At 45.4% G+C, this 26,921-nt stretch overlaps 1 protein-coding gene across 1 annotated transcript; it reads right to left on the bottom strand.

The window, feature by feature from the left end:
• Positions 1-383: 383 nt before the first annotated feature.
• nr2e1 (nuclear receptor subfamily 2, group E, member 1) lies at positions 384-8,778 on the bottom strand. The gene is made up of 9 exons (XM_029256543.1): positions 8,721-8,778; positions 5,357-5,502; positions 4,781-4,868; positions 4,189-4,436; positions 3,460-3,606; positions 3,265-3,361; positions 2,985-3,134; positions 2,480-2,585; positions 384-1,309 (listed from the first exon to the last, which is right to left on the bottom strand). The coding sequence occupies exons 1-9, from the start codon at positions 8,776-8,778 to the stop codon at positions 1,147-1,149; spliced, it is 1,203 nt and encodes a 400-aa protein (XP_029112376.1). The 3' UTR covers positions 384-1,146.
• Positions 8,779-26,921: the final 18,143 nt, after the last annotated feature.

The following is a 26,921-nucleotide window of genomic DNA, read 5'->3' as shown; positions in this document are numbered from 1 at the left end:
CGGTGCGTATTGTTCTCGTAAGTTTTTCCAAGGTTGTGGTCGTTGTGCTGGAGATGCATCCAGTGCGGTGGGAGTGTTTTACTGCGGGGCCTAGGTACTCTGTCATTAGTGGCTCAAGCATTATTATTATTCCTCAATAAGGTTGGTACAGTAAGAAAACAGCCAACCAAAAGGCATTAATGATCAAAAGGAAATTAAAAAAGCAAAAGCAATAATTCAATATTATTTATTCTAATAATATTTATCAGTACAACTTTCACAGATTTACACTGCACTCTGTACAACAAAAAAAATATATTTACATCCTACAAAAAGAGCTCCAAGTGCTTAAAGTTCTGTTAGTGTCTACGTCACCAAGTCGTCTTTTACTGTTGTCACCCACGCGTTCACACACACAACGTCAAAGCCTATGTGTAACTTTTAAAATGTAAAATCTATGTTGCCCACAGCAGCCTAAAGTTTCTTCATAGCTTCATTTCCTTCTCCCAAATAAGCAGTTCAACCAAAGAAAAGCCAAAGGTCTCTGAAGGACACGCGGTGGTGCTGCTGCGGGGCCCTGGGGGGGGGCCCGTGGCGTCCCTGGGGGATGCGTGTCATCGCGTGGCCATGCACGTGGCCTTTGGTTGCAGCAGCGCACGTAGGATGGCGACTCGTCCCGTTCCCTCCGCTGCCCCCTCGCCGCTCCTCCTGTTTTTTTGGTTTCCTCTGCTGTCGTGGTGCTGCGCCGACGGCCGCTGCCCGTAAAGCTCATTGGTCTCCGAAACCCTCTTTATTAACTTCTCCCGCCAAAAACAGCCAACGGGTTGTACGCTCTTGAAGACCGCGCTCACTTTAGGGTCAAATAGAAGGTACTCGTTAAGTGTAAACAATAAGTGCACCTTAATCACATTTCTTACTGACTTTAAACAGTTTCTTTTAGGAAGTATTTTTCATCGGTCGTTTTGGGGTAATTTTCCGTTAAATAAGACTCGGCTGGTCCAGGCTGTCCTTCCGCAGCGTCCCCTCGTGGTCGTCAGCGTCTTCGCCTGGATCCGGGGTCACGGTTCTTTGGGTGTCTCGGCTCGGCTCTCTTTAGGTGATTGTTTTTCAGGACGAGCTCACGGTGAGCTCCGCGCATGAGTCTTTACTATTAATTATTTTTTTTTTTTATATGTCACTGGATTTGTACATGTCGGAGAGAAGCCTGGTGATGGGAACGTTCCCAATGGTCTTCTTGAAGAACACCTCCTCTATGGTGGACGGGCTGACGGATCGCAGGGCAGGCAGGAGCAGGAGCAGCTTCCCGAAACGACAGGGCTGTGTGGGGTACCTGGGGACACGTGCACACACACACACACACACACACACACACACACACAGATGCAATCTTTCAACCCTGAGAGCCACCCACTGCTGTCCCACAGCCAGCTGATTCCTAGCCAGAAGGTTGCAGGTTTCAAACCCAAGGATCCTTCTTTTATTGCACAATTGAAAAAAGACATTTATTAATTTTGGATACCGTTCTGTTTTATGTTTCACTTTATAAGGGGCAGCGGGTGGCACGGCAATTACACCCGTCACCTCACATCCTTTAGGACTCGGATTCGAACCCCACTCCTGCTGTATTGCTGTTGGTCAAGGCACCTACCCAGAACTGAGTAAAATCTACCCAGCTACTTAAATGGGTATATCGTTGTAAGTCGCTTAGTGTACAAACCAAACACTTTACAGTGTTCCCTGCTCTTATGCACTATGGGTTTTCATAGTGAGCTTTCAACTCACGAGAAACACCTCACAGGAACAGAAGTTTCAATTCGGAATGAGCTTTGGTGATGCTGAGCACCACACGAGACGAGCGGCTTCCCGCGATGATCCATCATCTCATAGCCGTGTGTTCCCTTGTAAGCACCTCTAAATCCCCTGACTTTTATAGTTTACAAGTCAATCATCATAATAAGCACTAAAACAAAAAACAAATAAAGGAAAATGCTACAAAAAAATGTTGAAGAGGCAAAGGAAAGCCTTACCTATCCGTTTAAAACTCAGGGTGATTCACTATAAATTTGCAAACAGCTCAGCAGAGAGGTTATGAGTGTTAGAAGTGATTACAATAATTACATTAGGAGAGAATCGCTCCATTAGATAGTGTTTGATATTCCGGATTATTGTTAATGAAAAATGGATGAAAATTATTTTTTCTTTTAGTTTAAAGTTGGTTTTTTGTTTAAAAAAAAAATCCTCTTTCGAGGTGATTTTTAGGATCAAATTATACTTGTTACGCGAGATAAGTGTCAGCTAAAGAAAGGTTAATGATAATATATTTAAGGTACATAACCCTAATAATTTTTTTAAAAAGGACAGCGTGTTTATGACTATTAATAAATCGGTAACCTGGGTACTTGATAAAACTTCAGATTTTCAATCTTTTAAACATTTTTTTTCCAATGTTATTAAGACACATTTGATCTCTTATTAAATCCCAACACGCAGACCGACTCACCTGGTGTGAATGTAGCTGTTGAGTGTGAGCTGCGCCTCGTCTTGCAGGGCGGCCACAGCTGCAGCATTACGGAAGGTCCTCAGCTCCGACCCGCTGTGGGGGGGCACTGGCAAATAGTCACACGTTACAGCGTTTTTTACATTTTCCCACCGTGCCACAGAGCGTGTAACGAAATGTGATTTGGCATCACCTAAGTGTAGGTGACGCATGTCCATGGGGGAGGATTTTTCCAAAAGTGCACTTTACATAGGTGTGAAATAGGGAAAAAAAAATTTTAAAAAATTCTCCAGGTGATTTCTGGAGTAAAATGGTCCATCACAGTTTGTAACAGAAACGCTAGTTAGTACCTAGTAATGTGCATGAGTCTCGCAGTAAATGGTGGAACAGCACTTCTGTTTTTCCTTTTCAGGGTTTTTGGGGGCGTGTCTTTGTTGGGGGCGTGTCTTTCTGTGGGTGTGTCTTTCTGTGGGCGTGTCTTGGCGCAGCGCCCGTTTTTGTGCCCTACCTGCTTTGAAGGTGACGATGCACTTGAGACACGCAAACTCAGTCGCGTCCAGACGCAGCTGTCGGAAGCGGGTCACGACCTCCTGGAGGGCCTGGATCTCAGAGATGATCTTGCTGAGGCGCTGAGATTCCGTGTTCTCAGCGTTGAGACCTTGGGAGTCGAGAAAAAAGTCGCATCGCTGTTCACCGATGGAAATGTTCTGGGTGTCGTCATATGCCTCTAATGTCTCGCTCCCAGAAGGTCGTCGTTTTTCCGTTTCTTTCCTGCTAGAAATACGCACCAGACACAGCGAGGAGGGTGTTGGGGTCCACTGGGATGGCCCACTGTGCAATGCCCAGGACAAAGAGCTCCCTCCAGGAATCTTCTAACAGGATCAACTGCAACAAACGTCGCCATCACCCTCAGTCATCGCCATCGCGGGAAGCCGAGAGCGCGCGCGGGGGGCGTACGCACGGGCGCGGCACGTTTCTCTCACCTGGTCAGGTAAGGGCAGCGTGGAGAAGGCCGGGACGCTCTTGGCCCATTTGATGCTCATGAAGAGAAGGCGAGCGGCCGACTCGCACACGGACTCGGTCGCCACCTCGTACAGGTACATGGGGGTCCCGCTCACCTCGTGGGGGTACTGGGGCGGGAGGGACAAATCGAGAGGGACGGCGAAGGGGATGAGCAGGAGGCAGACTGTGCTCGGGTGGGCGCGTCCGCAGCTGTGCGTGTCCTCCAGGGAACATTTCTTTATTTATTTGGCTGGCGAGGTACATTTCTACACTGATTTACCCATTAGTGCAGCAGGGTCAGTTCTGCTGTATGGACCCACAGTACTGATGTGGGGTACTACAGCACAGCAGGAAGTGGGATTTGAACCTTTATCAAAAATGCATAAGGTGGGATTGTATCAGAGAAACTTCATTTACCTGACACTTCTCTCTAAAGCAAGTTACAATTATTTACCCATTTATACAAGTGGGTAATTTTACCAGAGCACTTTTTTTTAGGGTAAGTACTTTGCTCAAGGGTACTACAGAGGTAAGACTCAAACCTGCAACCTTTGGGTCCAAAGGCAATAGCATTAACCGCCACACTACCAGCTGTTCCAGCCACCTTCAGAGGTGTGAAAGCAGTCTTCCAAATAAATAAATAAATTAAAAAAAAAAATAAATCAATAAATAATAAAGTGAGTAAGATGTTAAGGTGGGCGCGCGCGCACCTTGGGCGTGGGCTGCGCGAGGCTCACGACGGCCTGGCGCTCCGGCGTGCTCGTGACCGCGCTCGTGACGGCGCTCAGCTCGAGGCCGTGCGGCTCCAGCTGCGTGACGGCGGTGAAGAAGGGCGGACCCGGGATGGACGAGGCCGGGAACGGGGCGGCGGAGCCGTTCGCCTCCTTGTGACCCCGGAAGTAGAGCGCCACCTGCTTGCGGATGGTGGAGGTCCGAGGGCCGCGCTCGTGCTGCACGGCTGCCCGGAGGGGGAGGGGGAGGGGGAGGGGGTGTAGAGGCGCGTGAACCAAGGTGCGAATGAACCGCGCGTTCAATACGCGTTCATCGCAGGGAGCGCGAGGACCGCACGCGCCAAAGGAGACATTAATAACCGCTGCACATAATTTCAGTGCAAAAGAACACACCTGTGCACACCTGTGCATCTCAGTAATTCGGACCGTATCGCGAAGGAAGGGTGCACACAGTTCGCTGCGCTCTGACACTCTCCACCCCCCTCCCCCCCGAACCTGACAGCAAAAGCTTTACTTTACTATAATTATAAAACGACAATAATGGTGTGGAGGAGTTATGATTATAACTTACCGTCTTTGTTCATGTTCACTTCGAGACATTTTTTCAGTCGACACGCCCGGCACTGATTCCTGTGCGTTTTGTCCACGGGACACCCCCCCTGGAGACAACGGACACATGATGAAAAAGATGTAAAAAAGAGAAGAAAAAAAAAAAAAACACTGGACATGCGATCAGTATTTACACGTATGTAGTAAATTCCCTCCGTGCACGTGTTTCATGGTCGCTGGGAGCCGGTGTGTGGTGGCAGTATTATGGTCTGTGCTCATGCATGAAAGTCCTGTCAACAGTGCGACAACACAACCCCCCCCCCCTTTTTAAATTCCTGCAAAAAAAAAAAAAATGTGGGATTTAATATAGTTGACTGGATATAATAATAATAATAATAATAATAATAATAAGAATAATAATAAGAATAAAAATAATAATGTTGTTCACCACTTTCTTTTTGCTCATAGGTTATATCCTCCTAAAATTTTCTTATTAAAGGCCAAACAAACCCCTGTCACGGAAATGAGTGTCTGTGTGTGTGTCTGAAATCAGCTGTAATATTAAGTGTAATAAGTTACAGGTGGTTCATTGCCGTACCTGGTTGCCCGATTTACACACGTACGTCCTGTTCCTCCGGATGCTCCTCTTGAAGAAGCCCGAACAGCCGTCGCAGGCATAAACCCCGTAGTGTTTCCCGGAGCTCCTGTCGCCGCACACCTTGCACGGAATGTCCAGAATCCGACCTTCAATGAAAAGAGAAATAAAGAAAAGGCACGAGAACAGCATGTAAGCGAGACACGTTTCTGCCGCGAATTATAACTGCAGTCATCGAAAGTTGAGAGCACTGATTGATTGATTCAAACGATCGTCGATCGCTTCCCATAAAGTTACTAATAAATGACTCTTCTCTTATTATCGAAACACCTAGAAATTGAGCAGTGCAATAAATGTGTCCGGAGTGAGCGGTCTGTAAATTCGGAACCGGGACCGCGTGCGGAAAGTTTGAAAAGCCATGGCGCGCGCGCGCGCGCGCACACACACACACACATATCTAACGGCCTCCATCCCGACAAACTGTCAACAATTTTCATGAACTGCCTTTATAGACTGTATTGTAATAAACCGGCGTAAGTCGTATTCATAAGGTAGTTTTAAACACAGTATTCTATTCGAAAACTATACACTGTTTTCATAAACTATACTGTAGGAAAACATAGAAGGTCTTTTTATGAACTTCGTAAGCTGCGCCTACAAACTTTTTTTTTTTTATATAAACTGTCCTGGTTAACTGCATTAATAATTATGTTTACAAACGGTCTTGATAAATTGTCTTTATAAACCGTCTTCGTAAAGCGTCAATAATTAATCCACACAGCGGCTCCGCAGGATGGAGGAGGAGAAGGACGCAGCAGTCGAAAAATAACGCAAACATGTTCGAAGGAAATATGCATAAATCGTCCGGGGAGTGCATGAAATCAGTTTTTCGTTTCGTTCGTTTTTTTTTTTAATGAAATAAAACGTCTGAAATCATTTACACGTATTAGTATGAATATGTGTATGAGGCTTCTTTAAAAGCCATCTGTGTAATTACAATGACATATTGCCACCTGGCCATTGATTCTCCAGTGACCCGTCAAAAAGGGAAGCATGGGAATTCGGACCGGGGCTCATCGGGAAGGACGGGGGGGGGGGGGGGGTGGAGAGCGGGATGGAACGAAAGAAGGAGAAAGACGGAGGGAGAGAGAGAGAGACAGACAGACAGAGAGAGGGAGAGAGAAAGAGAGAGAAAGAGAGAGAGAGACGGAGAGGAGTTCAAAGGAGAGTGAAAGAGTTCAAGAGCAAAGAGCGCCGAACGGGTGTCCGCGCGGGCCGCGCTCGCGCGCTCGGAATTACGAAGTTTGCGCGAAACATTTTTCCCTCCCGTGCAAAGTTCAGAGTCGTAATCCCGCGCGCTATTTCGTACCTAAAACCGTGTAAATCTCGCCATCGCCTTCAAAAAAACAGACTCGATCGTTAAATGTGGCACGAAAACGTATTGAAAACGTCCCGTTTTTCACCGCACTTCGTATTTTAATGTAACGCTTCTGTTAAACTCTAAATGATTTGACTAGATACGCAATCGGCAGAATTGTGTAATTATAATTAATGTGATTGTGCAGTGTTTGCGTTAATAGTTCAAAACGAATTAAATCAAAGTTTTTATAATTAAATGTATTGGTTTCGTGACTTATTAAGCGACGCACGTGAAGAGTCCATGGGTCAGTTTTTATATTTCAGTAAAAAATATTCAGCGGACAGATCATCTGGTTAAAATGAGCGAAAGAGTTTTTTCTTTTTTTTTTGCCCACTAGTGAAAGTGTGTTTTTTTGTTTTAATTTGTGTCACAATCGAATGAAGGTTTATGGATTTATGACAAACTGTGTTACTGTAATGACCATCAAGCAGCAGGGTGGGGGGTGGGGGGGTTACAGATTACTGTTACCACCCAGAAACTACAATAAACATGTTACTTTCTCTTAAGTATGATTTAAAATGTAGGGAATAATGAGCAATAACACTTCTCGCGCCGAACAGTGTGAATGTGTAACGAGGTGACAGGTGCCCCCCCACCCCAACCCGCAGGTGACAGGTGACACGAGCATCGCAACAGTTATTTTACGCACAAGTAACACGTCGCACATAATAATTAACACAACAATTCACATGCGTGCGACAATTTAAAACCTTCTTAAATATTTAATGTCCATGATTAAACTGTATTACTGTATCCTATAAATTAACAATTATTCAGCGCGACATATTGTGATTTCGTGCGATTTTAGAGTCACATGGACGAGATGAACATTTGTTATTAATTTTTTCCAGGTTTAATTTTTCTATTTGATTTCCTTGTTCTGCTGAGACACGAGTTTGCCTTTGATTGATTTTAACTTTAAACCAAGAGTTTGTGCCTTGCACATTTCTTTAAAAACTCATTTTACCGGCGTCATTTCAAACTACATAACCTCACGGACCCAGTTTGCTCATTTTTTATTCAAAATGTATTTTTTTTTTTAATCCGATCCGGAGTAGATCTAAAGGCTCAAAAGTGCAACAGGATTATTATAAATAATAGCCAATTATATAGTGTAGGCTACTCTTTACATAAATACTTGCCTCCGGCCTATTGATAAAGCCTGTGATTTATTAGATAATATATTAGTCCATTTATGGGATAATGTCACTGTAGCCAATAATTAAGAGCAGAAAGAGACAGAAAGGTGCAGAAGAACGACACGGAAGCGTCGCGCAGCTCATGTCATATATCAACACAATTACTGTTCATAAACGGAACTTTTCTACGACCAAAATGCCACCTCGTTTTATCGCATCACCCCAATAATTTACCGCCGCGCGCGCGTACAATTTTCCCTTTGAAATGACAACTTCCTTCCTTAAAAAACGATGACTGATGTCGCACCAGCGGTGTTTCACACACCTGCCTTCGCTTCGCATCCGCGTGAAGTTTCACATGTTCCATGTTATATGTTGTATATGCTATGGAAATATTAATTACGCACGTGCGCCGTCCTCTGTGACACCTGGGAGACGAGCGCGAGGAGATTTACAGTGTTTTACCCGTCATTACTACCGTTATTGTCAGTATTGGTGACTGACGGAGCGCTTCCCCGCTACAGTGTTACAGGCTGCAATATGTTACAATCATGTTACCGATTATGCTTTGATCAGCACTTATTGATCGCAATAAGGCCCCAATAATAATGCGTCCTAGAATTAAACTGGTGACGTTTTACAGTAGTTACAGTAACTCTCTCTGCCCTGAGGTTTGGAGCAGGTGGATCTTTAACCACTTCTGTTGTCCTGATGCACTGTCCTGTCGAAGTCAGTGGCGTGTCCCTCTGTGGACCACATGATGACAAAGAGTGCTCGTCCAGAAAAAAGAGAGGAAATGGTCACTTACTGGATTTCACATTCAACATGTCTAAACAGCCACTTGTTGATCCGGCCGCTTTGCTCATCCTGCGCGCTCCTGCTTCTCTCTCTCGCTCTATATATATATATATTTACATGCGAAAGGTGTGAAAATATATATATATATATATGGAAATGTGCGAGTAGGGTACAGCTGCAGAGCTGTGACGCTGTAACAATAACTGAGAAAAACTGAATAAAAAAAAGAAAAAGTGAAATAATCCGCTTTATGCCCAGAAGATGGAAACTTTCAGCAGCAGGTTTCAGATGTTTCTCCAGGATGGGAAATTCCAGGTTTTCGCGGAATTCTGGAGCTTCGGAGTCCCAGAGCTGAGACGGGTGGCGCGTGCGCGGAGATGCTGGCGGAGATGATGATGATGATGATGATGATGAGGAGGAGGAGGAGGAGGAGGAGGAAGATGCCGGTGGGGATGATGATGGAGATGAAGGTGGAGATGCTGGCGGAGAAGTTGCTGGAGATGCCGGTGGGGAAGGTGCCGGTGGAGAAGGTGCTGGTGACGCTGGTTCCTCGCGGGGCAAAACTTGCAGGAAAGTGTCACGGGGGAGCAGAGCAGGGCGCGTCGAGCGCGTGGAGCCCACGTCCACAGTGGCGCAGCTCCGCAGCCGAGTCGCCCCGCCGGATTAGAGCTCGGTAATATTAATGAGTGTGAGAGTGTGTGGAAGGCACGGGGGGGGGGGGGGGCGGAGGGTGGGGGTGGGGATGGGGGGGTGAAGGGAGGGAGGGAGGGAGCACAGGAGAACTTGCTCGTCCACTGAGCCCCCCCCCCCCTCTCTCCCCACCTCCCACGGGTTCTGCCTTTACCCCGTTTGGACATGACGTCATCGCTCCCCCCCCCCCCCCCAGTCCGTTCCTCCGGAGTTACTTTGGATGGCAGCGGTGTTTCACGTGTCACGGACAGATAACACACACTCTCTCTCTCACACACACACTCACGCACAGTCCTTTTGTCTCTTTTTCAAAGTTTTCAGTATGGTTTTAAAGTCTTTAAGAGTTTTTAATCACTTTTTGAAATCACTTTTTCTCTCTTTCTGTTTTTCTAAAATACTCATGATAGATAGATAGATAGATAGATAGATAGATACTTTATTGATCCTAGTACACAACACAAACAGTTATTGACAGAATATATAGTGACAAGACACAGAGCCGCTGTTTACAGAAAGTACACCAAAAAAAAAAAAAAACACAGGACGAAAGAAATGAAGCACAAATAGACAGAACTGCAAGAACAGAGAGTAATAATCCAGATAAGTAGTAAAAAAAACATAGTGCGGTGCTCTGAGCTCAGAACCAGTGACGCAGTTGCTGTAGCTAATGCTTCGGCAGGTGTCTGTGTGGTGTGTAAAAAAAGTTAAACGCAGCTCTCGCTCCCTGCCTTTAAAACCCCTGATGTTAGATTTTTTGTGGGACATTTTGATTGCAAGGTCACTTTTCTGCCAGGGGAGGGGTGTCATTGTGTCCCTGCGGGTGTCCACTGGATCCTAATGAGATCCGCCACTCTTGTAAACAGACAAACAAGTGGGATGCGAGCCCTCTGAGGGCCGTGAGTGTGTCAACACCATTTAGCTTAGTGGGACTGTGTGTGACAACAGGGACATGGTTGGTGTGCGATGAGTGCGGAGGTGTGTTATGAGCCCGCAAGTGATGATCGGTAAGCCCGCAGGTGATCCTTGTTGCCTTGCACGCGGTCTAAAGTGCTTCTCGGCTTTCCGACACAGAGGTGTTTAATTAATTATGTCTGTATTGTATATTTGTGTGGGACGAGAGCCCATATTGGTACGATTGCATGGAGAAGTCATTTATAGTGGAGAGAGTTTGGTGGCCCCATGCCAGTGAGGATGAAATGACACACGGAGGCCTAATTTATATCAAACTAAACCATCCGTTTATGTATCAATATGTCTTTAATTTGTATAAAGTTAATGTAGACATGGTGTATATATAGTATATTGTACAGTGTATATAAAAAGTATATATTTTCTATATATACACACACACACACAAAGAGCAGTGGATCACTGTCGTGGATCAGTGACATAGGTCTGGTCATGTGGGTCAGTGATGTCAGTAATTGGCGATGATACTGCTCAAGTGATGTGGATCAGTGCGTCCAGCTCAGTGCGTCCACCTGCATTCATCTCTGGACACTTTGACCTTGACAGTCCTCCGAATTTACAGTTACAGAGCTACGTTTGGCTTTAAGGTGTGTTCTCAAGTCTGACTGGAATGAGGAGGACGTGATCCACGCGTGATCAGCCGTGATTTGAGTTCTCCGATAGCCTTGGTCCCCAGGTAGTTATATCTGTGTGTGACTTTGACTCACCTGAACACTGACTTTCCATCATGGACAGTGACCAGCTGCACCTAAACAGCAAAATGAAGTTACACTGCATTTTTTTGGCAATAACATATCCGCGCTTATTTTAATCTATTTTTTTCCCCATCTTTCTCATGGGTGCCAGAATTTTGGAAATCACTGTACATATTATGAGGGGCATGGTGGTGCAACGGGTTTGGCCGGGTCCTGCTCTCTGGCAGGTCTGGGGTTCGAGTCCCGCTTGGGGTGCCTTACGATGGACTGGCGTCCCGTCCTGGGTGTATCCCCTCCCCCTCCAGCCTTGCGCCCTGCGTTGCTGGGTTAGGCTCCGGCTTGCTGCGACCCCCCTCGGGACCAGTGGCTTCAGACAACGTGTGTATGTGTGTGCGTATAATAAATATAACACATTGCAACATACAGATTCATAAGACATCAGCAGTACTGACACAAGAAATAATTTATATTTGACTTCTTCTGACTTTCCAACTTACAGAGCTGACTGGGGCCAGAAATCAGTTCAGTTTGTTGTGTTCATAACTCCAAAGCCACTTTTAATACTAAGTTACAATGAGTTAAAACATACAAAATAATCTTCATGCTCTATAAAATGCTCAGAGAAAATTATAAGAAAAAATACTTCCATCCATCCATCTGTCCATGGTCATGGCGCACACCCTGGATGGGGCGTGAACCCATCACAGTGTAGCACTTTCACATCTTTTCTTTTTCAGTTGAAATTAAACTACTTTATACATAATAAAATTAATACTCATTTTCAATTACTGTATCTAAAAACATGCCAACCCCTTAAATGTCACTTGCTGACTGATTCATCCTATAAGAATATCCAGTGTTCACCAGCTTCTGGCCACTTTCAGTTTTCTTCATTATTTGTCCAGTCAGGAATAGCTAAATAATGCCAATGTAACTTGATTTATTTAGGGGGAAGGATATGTACAAATCTTTGCTACGACTATAAGGATGCATTATATTTATGTGGTGGGGGTGCGGTGGCGCAGTGGGTTGGACCACAGTCTTGCTCTCCGGTGGGTCTGGGGTTCAAGTCCCGCTTGGGGTGCCTTGCGGCGGACTGGCGTCCCGTCCTGGGTGTGTTCCCTCCCCCTCCGGCCTTACGCCCTGTGTTACCGGGTAGGCTCCGGTTCCCCCGTGACCCCGTTTGGGACAAGCGGTTCTGAAAATGTGTGTGTGTGTGTGTATATTTATGTGACACTTTTTTTCCTAGTGACTTGCAAAGTTAAATTATTTACAGTGATTTACCCATTTACACAGCTGGGTAATTTCACTAGAAAAATTTATGGTAAGTACCTTGCGCGAGGGTACTACAGCCAGAGGCGAGACTTAAACCTGCAACCTTTGGATTCAAAGGCAGCGGCTCTACGCTTCTATCTGGCGAAATACCTCGTAATGCTTTTCACTGTAACAATTTTCTGAACTTTGAGCTATATTAAAACTGAAACCAATTTTAGATGACAAACCAAAACACGACCATAGTATTTACCATGAACTGGCACAGTGAAAATTACTCAGCTATGTCAATTTGTAACTTATTACAAAAACGGATTATTTAATGAGGTAAATTACCTAGAATGAAGGTGTTATGTGTATATAGTGTATATAGTATATTCTGCATTCTAGTCATATACAGTACAAAACCCAGGGTGGGGGGGTTCTACTCAGTCCCACTGCCACTCGAACCTTGAAAGTGTCACACATTTGCATAGAGAGGCATGAAAGAACAATGTAGTGGTGCGGCTATCGGTGTTTCCCGGTGAAGCCCCGTTCCCCAGGTGAGGCAGGTGGACAGGTGGACAGGTGCGCCCTTCGGCCCAGTTGCTTCTGCGTCTGAGCGGCTGCACCTTACCGATTCAGCAGAGTTTACGCTGCTGTTAAAGTAAAACGTGATTGTGGCTCAAACGCTCGCGGAACAGATTGCGTTCCGAATTCTTAATGTTATTCCAGAATTAATGAAAATCTATCACCGATTTCACGATTAACTCCAGAACCCTCAGCAATTACAATTATTGGACAATTTTACACGTGTTGTTCATCCTTTGTGCAATTTTACAATTATGGCAGCATGTCTGTGTCGGTAAACTCCACATTTATTCTGATTTTCTCGCATATTTTTTAATGCATTTAATGTATTTTTTTTGTATTTAATGTATTTTTATATGTTTGCTATGCAATAAATGTTTATCAAAGGCTGCGTTTGCAAGATAATGCAGCTGGTAGACATATGCATACCATTCTTCAATGATCAGACAACACACACCGCCGTCACATGGGAGCAGATTTTTCGTCATTGGGCTTTTAATAACATTCGCTTCCGTATCTGTTAATATCCTCCTCTGTCAGTCCACTCTTTGCTCCCTTCCTGGGTCTCTTGCGTTTACATGTTTCCCTATTCATTCATGTCTTTATTTATTTATACGTTCGGTTACTTTTTCATAAAGGTATGTACAGGGATCTTGTATGTGTATTTATGTTATACATTGTATACTGCTGTGATTAATATAGTTTAATCAATTAATAATTTTAGGGGGCATGGTGGCGCAGCGGGTTTGGCCAAGTCCCGCCCTCTGGTGGATCTGGGGTTTGAGTCCTGCTTGGGGTGCCTTGTGATGGACTGGCGTCCCGTCCTGGGTATGTCCCTTTCCCCTCCAGCCACGCGCCCTGTGTTACTGGGTTAGGCTCCGGTTCACTGCGACCCTGTATGGGACAAGCGGTTTCAGACAATGTGTGTGTGTGTGTGTGTAATTAATTTTGTTTCTGTTGTTCATGCAAAAAAGGAGGGTGGCATGGTGGCATACTGAGTAAAGCTGCTGCCTCAGTCCGTGTGGAGCTTGCATGTTTTCCCTGTGCCTTTGTAGCTTTATTCCAGGTGCTCTGGTTTCCTCTCACAGTTCAAAGACATACAGTTCAGGTAGATCGGTGACTCTAAATTGCTGTTTGTGTTTGCATCCTATGATGGATTGCTGTCCTATCCAGGGTGTACCCCCTCTCTGCCCTGAACCCACTGCTTCTGGGATAGGCTCTGGATCAATGATTATGATGGACAGATTTTCTTGCTCTTCTCTTTATTTTCAGTATGATGGGAAGGTGACTAATATATATGGAAGTTCCAAATCTGTAGATGGCTGGTATATCCAACTACCGCTGCGTTTAGTCCTGTTCTCGAAGGCCAGTTTCAACGCTGCTGTGCTCAGCCTGCTGACACTGCGAAACCAGAGTAACAGTTATAATCGCAGTGTTTTCTCGAGACTATATTTGCATTAAATGTATGAATAACTGGAATTATGATGAAATTTAGGGAGGGCCGCTGATTTTCCGTTTACCCTTCTGATATGCGTTTTTCAAAAGCGGTCCAACAAGAGTAAATAATTTTAATGTCGGTCACTTGCCCAGCCTGGATGAAACCACGTGACGAGAACGACAACGTAGGACATGAATCCAAAACGTTGTTGGTTTGAGGCCCACTCCATGTTGCCATTGTAGTACCCTTGAGGGAGGCACTTACTCTGAATAGACACAGTAAAATACACTTTCAGATGTGCCACACTGTGGTTAATGCCCTCCCACCCTACCCCACCCCACCCGCCTCTCCAGGACGTACACAAGGGCCATGGGGGTGCAGCGCTGAAAGCAACGACTTTACAGAACAGCGAAGTCCACGCTCAGACACCGGGTTCCTGCCCATCCCACATCCCAAGATGAGATGCCAGCGATGTGGGATGGGTGGGGTTATTATACACATGGAGATCTCCACACCACAGTGACTATTTCATAGACACTTCACTCTCAACCATCCATTTATTAAGCAAGTCTTTGATAAATGAATAAAATCTGCGTATGAAGCACACACCGATCTCCACGATCATTCTGAGCCTAATTTCACCTGCGATGGTAGAGTTGGACCTACTAGGGAAGGCGGAACCCACCCGGCTGTCCGTTTGTAGGCTCATACTGGCTACTGGAATGGACTGCAGCATCTCTCCGAGATGTTTGCAGTCAACTTCCACCCTGCAGGTGCTTTTATAGAGGACGCACGTCCATGGATTTCACCTCTTCTTAAAGCTATGAGCCTCTCAGCTCCTGCTGACAATGGAGAGCAATCCTTTGTGGTATTGTACTCACTAAAGACCCTCTGGACTTGAGTAGGATGCGCTCTTTGCGTTGGAGCATCGCACACGAAGATGCTCCAGTAAACAATGCGTCTCTTGTTCTTATGCAAATGAGCCGGAGTGAGACGTCCTGGTGGGAGTCAGCTGCGTGGACCCCAGGCTGGATGCTGAGTGTCTCCTTTTGGCAGAAATTCCACATCTTTTGTGCTGCTTCTCACCATCAACATGCGTTGTGTGTCCATAAATCCTAAACCCACCTGGTTATTGCTTCCTTTTCTAGGATCTCCGCAAAATACACACCCTGGCTGGATCCTAGTGACTGAACACACTTAACGACCGGAACGCTCCCTCCACTATGAACACATTCTTAGATACGAACGAGTTCACCAACCTGAACACAGTCTCCTGTATCAACACACTCTCCAGCCTCAGCACTTTCCCCAAACTGAACACTTTCTCAAATATGAACACTTTCTCAGATATGAACACTTTCTCAGATATGAACACACTACGTTATGAACACATTCTCCAGTTTCGACGTGCGACCCAGCCTCACCTTGAACATACCCTGCAATGAGCACATTCTGAAACACACTCGCCGCCGGTGCCAACACCTTCTCGCACGTGAACACATTCTCCAACCTGAACACACACTCGCACTCACACGCTTTCTCCAGCGGCTTCCCATCTCCAATCCGAACACATTCTCCAGTATGAACACACCACCCAGCCTCAGGTTCATTTCACTTAGAGTGTGTGTCATTGCAGAAGGGGCCTCTCGCCATCACTTCCGTAGCATTTTAAGGACCGTGTTGCATTTTCTAAAGATGATCCGTGTTTTATTATGTTTGTGAGAAAAACTAATGACGTGCTGATGGTCAGGCGTGTGTAGTGGGACATTTACGTCGCAGCGTTGTGTATCAACTGTGCTCCAGTTGGCCGTCTGTCTTTTCCCTGCCTTGTTTTGCTTTTGTTCATCACAAAGTCACAGTGTGTCAGAGGATTGGCCTGTTTTCCCAAGGCTGCAGGCGAGAAACTGCTCAAAGCTGCCTTCCACTCAGTAGGACTGGGGTTCAAATCCTGCTCCTGCTGTAGTACCCTGGATGGATATACCTGCTCACAGCTCCTGATCAGCTCGTGGGTGTGGGCTTCAAGTCCGTGAAAGTTCAGACTCAATCTCATATCACTTCCCCTCTGTCCACTCACACAGAGTCCGAAACCGCTCGGCCAGAGCGGGGTTGCGGCGAGCCGGAGCCTAACCTGGCAACACAGGGCACAGGGCTGGATGGGACACACCCAAGACGGGACGCCACTCTGCCCCAAGGCACCCCAAGCAGGACTCAAACCCCAGACCCAACAGAGAGCAGGACCCGACCAAGCCCGCTGCGCCACCACGCCTTCCTCCCTCTGTCCATAAACAGTTAAATCAGCGTAAGCTAACCTAAGATCACCTAAACGTATAAGTGACCTAGGATAAAGGCGTTAAATGGATAACGAATAATGAACATTATTATCCCCTGCTGTGGAATCAATGCCAGCGATACTTAAAGGTAGAGCCCGAGCCGAAGGACCCGCCCCAAGCTCCTCCCCCAGGAGCCCACGGTCACCTACCCCCCCCTCCCGGACTCGTACCTGCGTCCCGGTCTCCCCGAAGGCCGAGCTTCAGCGAACGTCTCTGACAAATCTATTTGGGGCAAATTGTCAGTGAGAAACTTCCGCTTGAGCTGCTGTGGACAAAGTGGACTGTTGGAAAGAGTAAATCCCGCCGCATGAGGACCTGAACAATGGCCAAATGTGTTGATGTGCTGCTGGTGGGTTCGGCCTGACAAAGAGCGGATTAATTGGTGCCTTGGCTGACTGATCCGCGATGGGTCCACTCAGCGCGCTCCGCGGGGAGTCCCATTGTCCGCCTCCTGATTCCCACTTTTCACAAACTCCAAACAAAAGTCAATTTCTCTTTTCCCCCCCTCCTTTTTTTTTCCTGAAGGGGAAAAATATCGACCCGTGTTTTAGCTCGGGAAAGTGACTCAAATTTAAGGGAAAACTCACTTTTCTCATTTTGGGATTTCATTTTTTTTCCGTCCCCATCGGCTGTTTTTGTGCACAGTAAGAGTGGCAATAATAATGATGATGATAATGACAATAATAATAATAGGAGAGGAGGCTATTGAAGGCACCGTGGAGCCAGGGCACCTGTTGCAGGCCGGGGCCGACTCGAGATGGGGCCCATTAATATTAAAATATACAGGAATGCCATCATGTCGTAGTCTGAAATCGGTCTGATGTAGCCAGCCGGTTCCCGCGGGACGCAGCGCTCGTGAAGGGGCTCCGCTGAAAGGCCTCGTTAACAAATTATGACAGCTGACAAGGGGAGCTCACCCATTGAGACCACTGGGAAGACCAACAATTTAAAGCAAGCGATGGGTCTCATTTAGCGACGTTCAAGGTTTAATCTATTGATTTGCATGACTTGAATTAAGCCGCGCAACTGTTTTCACCCCGATGCAAAGTTACCGAGTCGCAGCGAGTGTTTAGGGGGAGGGTTTGTACATAATTACAATATGAAAAAAAATACATTCCCCGCCACTGAAAACTAAAGCGCTGCACCGAACTGCGGGTCCATGCACGATGGAAAAATGGTTCTGGTCCAAGGTGTCGTGAAAATGGTGACAGCACGCTAAGTGAATTTTTCTTGTTAAGAGTTAAGTGCTGGATTATGAAAAGACAAGTTACTGTGAGCAGTATTTGTAAAATTTGAGCTTTGCAAAAATGTTTTTCTATAGAAAATAGCAACCCTCTACTTAAGAAATTTTGATAATCCAAAGCAAAATATTTAAAGAATTAAGGGAAAAAAAAATTTTGAATATTAAGATGAAGTACTGGATATCGGCTGAAACACTGGACGTTAACCTCGGAATGAAACAGCACCAGTTTATTAGAGCAACAAGTCTGTGATCAGGAAGAAACTGCATAAAGATGAGTTTCTACACAAAAAATTTGACAAGATATTTCTTAACTAAAAAATGCATTCAGATCTGGATATAAGTTTATAAGCTGGGACTTTATAAGGATTTATAGACAAAGAAAAACCTTTCACTTTCTGAATGAATTATAATTGCTCCTAAATGTGGGGAAACTGATTTTCCCCAGAGGAGTCGTGTACATCATCTCATGGCCATTTTATTCCAATAAGCCTCCCAGGACAGTGAATAACCCCAGACTCTGGACTCCAGCAGCCCTCGAGGGGGAATTTCTCAATAAATAAATACATAAAAGTCACGACGGGTGCCCAGAATTCACATCTGTTGCACAAATCACACAGTCACATTACGTGACCCACTGGTACCAATGAAATGGAAGCTGGCAGCTGCACAATGAGAGCCACTGACACAGAAGTAATGTCCAGGACACTTGTGGCACAGATTAGAAACACGGTGTACATCACTCACGTCCAAACACGCTGTCTTTATGCACTGGCCAGAAGGATAGAAATAACCATCCCCTTTACCACGGGAGGAATTACCGCAGCCTTTAACTGCTATTTTAAATTACGGAGAGCCGCGTGAGAACGACGGACGATAGCGAGGCCCCGGACTGTCCTCATTCCCTAGGAGAACGGTGCTAATTTGTTTAAAATATATATTTATTTTCATATTTTACTCTCACTGGAGAGTAGGTGTGCGTCACTCGTTTCGGTCGTTCATCATGAGGAAAACTGGAAGGTGGTTTTTCGCTCACGACAGCTATTCGCAGCATTAATGGATTTATTATTATTATCTATTTGCAATCGCTCCATTAATGCTGGCACAAGGTAAATTCCATCCATCCGGGGTCTTGGTTCGCAGGATGCAGATGCCAGGTGCGAATGTGCGCGTGAATGGGACAAAGTGCTCGTGTTCTGCCGTGTTCCTGGTGCCGCTCACTAATGGTACGTGGTGATGAAGAGCCTGATGGGACTGATGACTGCGGTACCAATTCGATTCTGAGGGACGTCCTTCGTGCCTTTCAACACTTTGAGAGCATCCAACAGGCTACCGTCCGCGGTCCTGCTTCTCGGGCTCAACGTGTTTGTCTGTCCTGGACAGCTCACTTTTTTCCTACGTCATATTCAAGGTACGATAACCTAATCATAATGGAGCCTCTTTTATTGATCAGTCTCTGTTCATCATGGCTGTTTTGGGGTCTCGAGTGCTGGTTCTACACTTGTGGGCAGTCAGGCCCTCCCACCCTGGCGTTGAGAACTGAGTATGATGGGGTCCCCCAGTTTGAGGGAGACACAGTCATACCTCGTCACCTGAGCTCCACGAGGAGAACGGGTTTGTCGCCCAGCTGGACCACATCTCACTCACCGTGCTGCGCTTCCTCAGCTTCCATAAGACAGTCATCTCCCGTCTTCTTCTGCCTCTTTGTCTCCCACTCTGGACGTGGGCGACGAGCCGCGACTCGCGCTGCCAGGGTTAGAGCCTGAACCCATAACCTTCTGGGTCAGGGCAAACGGTGAAGCAGAAGTGACCAGCTTCAGCCCTACAGGGTCTCAGGATTTAATGTCATCGAATAGCTGTGTCTCACGTCATGCACATATATGAATAAATTAATTGTAAATGTAATGTAACAGATGCATTTCACGTCAACTCTTCCTGTAATAACATGTCCAGATAAAGACCTTTGAGAACATCTGATATTTACTCATTTAGCTGATGCTTTTCTCCAAAACACCTTACAATGTTAAGGCTACAATTATCATTAGAGTTACAATCTCACAACTATTTACACAGCTGAGTAATTTTACAGGAACAATTTAAGGTAAAGACCTTGCTCAAGGGTATTACAGCTGGAGGTGGGATTCGAACCTCTGACGTTTGGATATGGAGGCACTAACACCAACCACTACACTAGCAGCTGTCCCTGCAATGAGTGCAAAGTCCTCTCTTTTCAGCATCTGGTACATAGTGATGTTGTGGACCACTGAGGATATGAACCACAGGGGTCCTTATCAATTCACCTGAGTTCTGACCGTCTTCTTAAAGACTGAAATTGTTCCGCTTTTTCAAATTTTTTTTTTTCCAGTTTCTTTTTGTTTTGACACCTCTCCGCCACAGACGGCGATCGCTTTAATATCCTCGAGATAAATCTACTTTATTCGTTCCTTCCATGAAAATCATTATCCAACCCCGGCGTTTAGAGAACGCCGGTCTTGAATTTTTCCCGGGGACAAAAAAAAATAAAAAGAAAACATGAAAAAAAAGACAGAAAATGTCAACTTCAACTGAAAATCTTCAAACAGTTTTTAAAACGTACCACAGCGGGGCAAATATAAAATATTTCTTCTCCTTAAACAAGGGCGCCTAAGAGTCATTCTGCGCAGCTGCGGGAACAAGCGCATAAATGCTTATTTACGACAATTGCTTTATTGGAACATGTGCAGGCTGTTCGTCCACAAAGGGACCTAAACGGGACAGGCTCTGTTCCTATAGCTGCTTTCCCTTTTAAGTGCCGAGGCAAAAAAGTAAGTTTACAACTCGCAGCACAATGGACCTCTTCACTTTAAGGTTGCGGAGACCTGGGTGACCTACGAAAGTTAATTAGGAGGCTAACAAAGAACAAGTTGGAGCAAAATACCTCGCCTCTCCTCCAGCCAAAGATGTCATCCATTAATTAGGAAAATCTTTAAGGTGGCCTTATTGAATTTACAGAAAGCCCGTGGCTAGTGGGGGACAGTTTTGATCAGGCCCCCCAAACAATGCCCCCAGCAGAAGGAGGGGATTGGTGGAAGGAAAAGGGGGTAAAAAAAAAAAAAAAAAACGTATGGGTTTCAGGGCCGTACAGTTTAATGGAGTGGCCGCCAATTGTGACGGCTCCGATTCTCAGGGTATAGGGGGCATGCTTTCCGCATGATGTCATGCGCGGGGCAACCTGGGGGCTCAGGAAGGAGGAGAAGCTCACCGGGATAAAGGCACGGGACCCATTCAGAGTTAACATGGCTCCATCTGGGCCCAAATCCTCCCCCGGCCTTTTCTTGAGCACGGCGCTGCGGTCGCGGTCCTCTCACAATCGGCCCTCTTCAGAGCCGCGCCGCAGCGTGTGTGGGAAGAGTCATATCATAGCACTGGCAGAGATTAATAAAGCTGATAAATAAAATCAAAAAAGAACGAGCAAATAAGTCGGGGGGTTTCGCGTCGCCCCCTTTTGCGCAACACGCATAGAAAAGTAGAAAGCTGGACTCCTGCAAATTTTAAACTATGGTTTCATAGAACTGATTTACACCTGAACGACCAGGTGAGCAACTCATTGATCAAATGAGAACATCAGTGATACGGTAAGGAGCGAACCCGAGTCTGCTTGGGGGTACCTGGGTATACCTGAGAGTACTAGGATGTACTGGGGGTTAACTGAGGATACCTGACCCCTTGGCTGTGCAGAACCATTATTTGTATTTTTGCTTAAAAAGTTAATTTGTCATGGTTCAATAATTACCGCTATAATTATTCATAAAAACAAAGGTGATAGTGGCCAGCCGATTTTCTGCTTTGCTGAGAAATAAGATTTTTTATTTCATCTACCTATCCTCTAGAACGGCTCTCAGTTTTGATTTTAAAAAGGAAAAAAAGAGCTGCTCACGTTCGTCAGGCAAACAACACAAGCAGAATGGCCGAAAACACACTTTTAGTATGTTTCCCCCTTTTGTTTTTTAGACTATGGCTGGGGTGGTAAACAACTGAACAAAACAGGCTATGTTAACTTGTATTCTCAAATGCATTTTGCACATTTTATCATAATTTCTATTCACCAGTATTCAAGTTAAGTTTAAATTTTTACACCGGCAAAATAGTTGGCTTACAATCATGTAAAACGCTTATATCATTCATACCGAATACACATTTTTACGAGTATCGTATTTGTTTAGATTGCGTCTTAATTTAATGTTGCGAGGTACTTCGGAGGAAGTTTATTTGCGTCCTTGACACGGCGGCGCTGATTGCGGCTCACGTGCCTCTCATTTCAGGCCTAATTGCAAAAAAGAGGTTTCATTGCGGTAATTTCATTGTATTCCAACTACTTCTCCTCAAAAGCCGTGCATGCGTCGCGTTTAATTCCGCATGAATTAACCCGGGATAACAAAACGCACTATTTTTTTCTCCCCCCCCCCCCCAAAATCAAAATTCGACATGTTAAACGCGCTGACTTCTTTCAAGCACGCACGATTACCATAACGCGGGGCGGCGGAGGAGCTGCAGGCCGCTTTCTGCCTCCTCCGCGGCGGCTTCGCCCGAGCCCCGCGGCCCGTTAGAAGCCGCCCGGCCGCCCTTTCAGGCGAGGACCCCTTCTTTCACACACTCCCCGAATTACAGTTCATGAACCATTGAGGCTACTGACCGCCATGAACCTCCCCTTCAGCAGCCTAATCTAAGGGGTGGATCTATGTGTTTTGTTGCTTGTCAAAAACAATCACTCCTCGGCCCATTACATTTACAGCACGTCCTACTTTAATTGGTGTAACACACTGAGAAATGAATGGGGGAGCGGCCCACAAAGGAGCGCGAGTGAATGAGCCCGGACTCGCACAAAACTGCTCTTGAAAAAGTTCAGAGCTGGCCACTAACAAGGAGGTATAGCCTGGGCTCTTTTAAAAAGGGATACCACGGTAAAGGCAGTCCCAACAAGAACAACAAAGCCAAACTCTGTGTTTGGCCCACTGTGTTTGCACCGTGCTATCGGCCCTTACGGAACAACACGCAACGCCGCGCGAGAGCCCGACGTGGGGAATAGCGGCGCGCGAGATCAACTTTCCCGCGCGGCAGCTCTCCTGAGGCGGACGACTCGCCTCGAGCCGCTTGAACGCGACGCCCCGCTGGCGGCACAAGTCGTCGTCCCCCTCCCTCCCTCCCCCCCTCCCCGGGCCGCCTGCAAATATGTTTTTATTTGTTTCAAGTCAACGAAAAGTCCTCTCCAGCCTGTCAGTCTCCATCAAGATATCGCGGAGGAATAATAACTTTATTTCCCATGGAGTCACCCGTGGGGCCGAGCGCCCGCGCCCGCTCCGTCCGGCCGCTTGTCAGCCAGCGTTTCTGTCCAGTTCAGTAGAGCTGAAAGAAGTCAGCTCTGCATCCTCTTATTAAACAAGACGGGTCTGGCTCCGACTCGGGCAGCAATGAGAAGCGATCATAGCTGGCCGGAGGAGCCGTAGCCACGCCACGCCGTCCCCCCCGGAGGCGACCGGCAGCGAGGAAGTCAAACTTAAAGCCCGCTTTGTGCGGCTTTTGCCGGCTGCGAGTCCGCCGATCCACGCGGGACGAAACCGCCCTCCCGTCCGTCCGTCCGTCCGTCCTGCCTCCAGGCTTACTGGGGCGCGCGGACCGCCCTTTCTAGGGCCCATATGGCTTAGGTCCAGAAAGAGACCCCGCGAGCTGTTCGCTGAAATCATTCCCCGAATGATTAACGAAGCAATTAACTCCTATGTTTTGCTGCGTTGCTTTGCTCACCGCTCTTAGTGATGCCTTCTCACTCACGCACACGCGTGCGGCTGCTTCTTCATTCACTCGCGTCCGTACGAGTGCGTGTTTAATCGTGCCTATGGCCGTTTCCAATCTCGACATTTTAAAACGTGTTTTATTTTACCGAGCGATATTGCGATGAAACCAATGGTCACATCGGGGGCAGTTCATTTGCAAAAGTTAATAAATCCCAAAGTCTAGCAGGGGAGAGAAAAGAAAGAAAGAAAGACAGACAGAAAGAAGGAAAGGAGGAAAAAAAAAAAAAAAAAACGTCAGTCCCCCCAAAATATAAATAATGGGTTCACAGCAATTAGTGTGAAGGCAGTTTTTTCCCTTGGTTAAAGAGGGGGGAAAAAAACTTTGGAGGAATCCACTTTAAGTGAATGCGCGTTTCTTCTCTCCAATGCCTTTATTATCCCGCGGCTTGATGAGTTTCTCTGGCACAAATCAGTTCTTAGACAGAGAATAGCAATCCCTTGATCCCCATCAATTGTCATCCAGAATCTGGGCCACTTTGAGCGTCAGTAGTGGGGAAGTCAGGACTAATCCCCTGATGGAATCACGGGCAAAGAAAAGCAACAATAACCAAGTCAAGCGTAAAAAATGAAAGCGAAATCTCTATTATGACCCTCTGCATTTCCCAGCTAGGCCCTGAAGATCTGCTGGTTTGTCATTCGAGTCAGACACCCGGAGAAGAACACGGGGTCGCCCTGGGTTGGGGGACTCACACGACGCACACACCAATATTTCTGTGGAAAGAGCCCGCATCTGGCATCTGCGAAATCCCTGTCACATCCCGACATAACCATTAAATACAGACTGACTTTATTCTGTATAGAAGGTAAAAAACAAGAAAAGAGGCACAGTTCTCCTATAAAAGAATGAGGTTTTGGGGGATTAGGGCCGGCCCGAGGGATGGAGAATAACTTCTGCATCGCTTTACAACTATTTTCTCCCGCCTGTATGGGCCAAGTCTGCGTCTTAAGTTAACCCTTTGAGCTGCATCCTGCCTTCTTTTCACATTCACATTCGGTGCAGCAGTCACTGCCAGTGACTTAGAATTTATTCTGTTTTTCTTTCACCCCCTTTCTTTTATTAAATTTGATTCATTGTGGTCACCTCAAGTATGTAATGCAGTTCAAAGAAAAAAAAAGAAAAATAGGCAACAGCACCTTCACATTTATTCCATCGATAGAAAAAAAAAACTTTTTTAAAAATAATTTGAAAAATGTACGTGTGTGTGTGTGTGTGTATGTATTGTTCTGAATTTATTTATTCAGATTTCCTCCAGCAGTGGACATTCCCCTGTAGAGCAAAAAACACACAGGAATTATAAACTTCAATTACCTAATATTTTGTATTTACAAATGATTAAAGGCTGACTAACAACATAATAAATTCATTCAGTATCATTTAGTGTGGCTGTGTATAAAGACTAATTTTTTTGGAGCTGTTACACTTAATTTTCCCACAGCCACATAGAACAACTTATTATTTTGCTTGGGGTTATACGTATGACATTATTTATCAACCTCTTGTGGAAAAAAAGAAGAGAAAAAACAAACCAGAAAAACATTTTTATCAAAGACAAATTAAAGAAAAGTTTATTTTTCTCAGAAATGTAATATATTGTCATGTATTTTGTAATGATAAAATACATTGACATATTTCAGTCATGATTAAATTAAAAAAGGTATTTATTTTATATCCCATAACTGGGGGAAGAAAAAAAAAAAAATCCTCCAAATATTTATGTGGTGTTGTTTACCTTTGGGACTTTCGCCAGTTTGCCCGCCGCTCTCCGCTGGTCTCCTCATCTCCTCCTGGGAATAATCAATTATCAGCAGCACTGTCCACGTCTGAGCACATTAGATAAGCCTATTTCCCTGCTTGTCATTTTATTAATATAATCACTCCTTTGGAACATCTCGAATTATCATGCCCTCTCTGGATTTATTTCATAGTGGAGTCTTTGCTTCATCACCTACCTAAAGAGCTCTTGAAGCGATGGAGGACGATGGAGACACTCTGCTGTCCTAATTAGTGATTTTTGTCCCCTTGTTACAGGACCCAGCATTTCATGCAAATGAAACCCTTCACGGGCTCCACCATTACCAGAATTAGCTGACAGTTTTATTCAATGATATGCTGATCTTCTCTTAACCTAGTCTGTCTTGATTACTCCAATCAATAATAATAAAAAAAAAAGATTTTACATTCATTCTGAACTCTTAGCTTTTAGGAAGAGAAGTTTGCACCAGATGAATACTTATCTGCTAGACATACAGATCAAACTAGTATTTCAGCGAGAAACTTACAGATGGCCACATCTCGTTTCATTATTGTTTTTATTATTACTATTATAATAACAGCAGTAGTACAAGCTGTGGTTGTTGTAGTTAAGATAATTAAATACATATATTAATTAACAATATTTTTCCTGTTTTTATGGAGCCAGATTCCACTTCCGTATATGATGCAGAGATATAGATGGCAATCCCCAGGGCCAGGTTACACAATGAGCAGAGCTCCTGCACAGATGCGACTCTTGGGTGCACTAGAATAGTCCTAATGTAATACAGGCGTGTCCCTTTAATTTTCATTAGGCTTGATGGCAGCGGAATTGTGGCCGACTGCAAGTTATCAAGAGCCACTAATTTCACATTAAAGACCATTGACTGCACTGGTTGATTTGAGGGGTTTTTGACAATTAACACAATCAGAATTTGAGCCCAGATCATTTACCTTGACTCTGTAATTATTTTACTCACAAACACATTTGAAAATTGCACCGTGTCAACTAGCCGTAAATATGAGAGGCCAGCGAAATTGAATGGTCCAGATGACTCCATCTACTGCACTTAACAACTCATTCAGAGCCATAATTATTGACTGCTTTGCAGCGAGCGCCGAGTCGGACCATACGCTGCGATTCTCTTTCTTCGGATGTTGTCAACCAGAAGCGAACATGTCACAAGTCATGCCTTGAGAAACAGCGCGATGCGGGAACTTGTTAGGCCTCTCGGGATACGCTTTAGACGCGTTACCCTGAATCGGTGTGTATTCTTTCCACCGAAACACACACATTTAATAAAATCCACGAAGGGTTATTAACACGGAGGAAAATATTTATGAGCGATGGGTTTCTCGTAAGTGTATTACTTTTCATAAGAGGTTGATAAAATCCATGTATGACATGATACAAAGTGTTACAGGG

Source organism: Scleropages formosus, chromosome 1 (genome assembly GCF_900964775.1).
Source record: "Scleropages formosus chromosome 1, fSclFor1.1, whole genome shotgun sequence".
In the NCBI taxonomy this organism is placed as follows: Eukaryota; Metazoa; Chordata; class Actinopteri; order Osteoglossiformes; family Osteoglossidae; genus Scleropages; species Scleropages formosus.
This window is presented reverse-complemented; position numbering and strand designations above follow the sequence as displayed.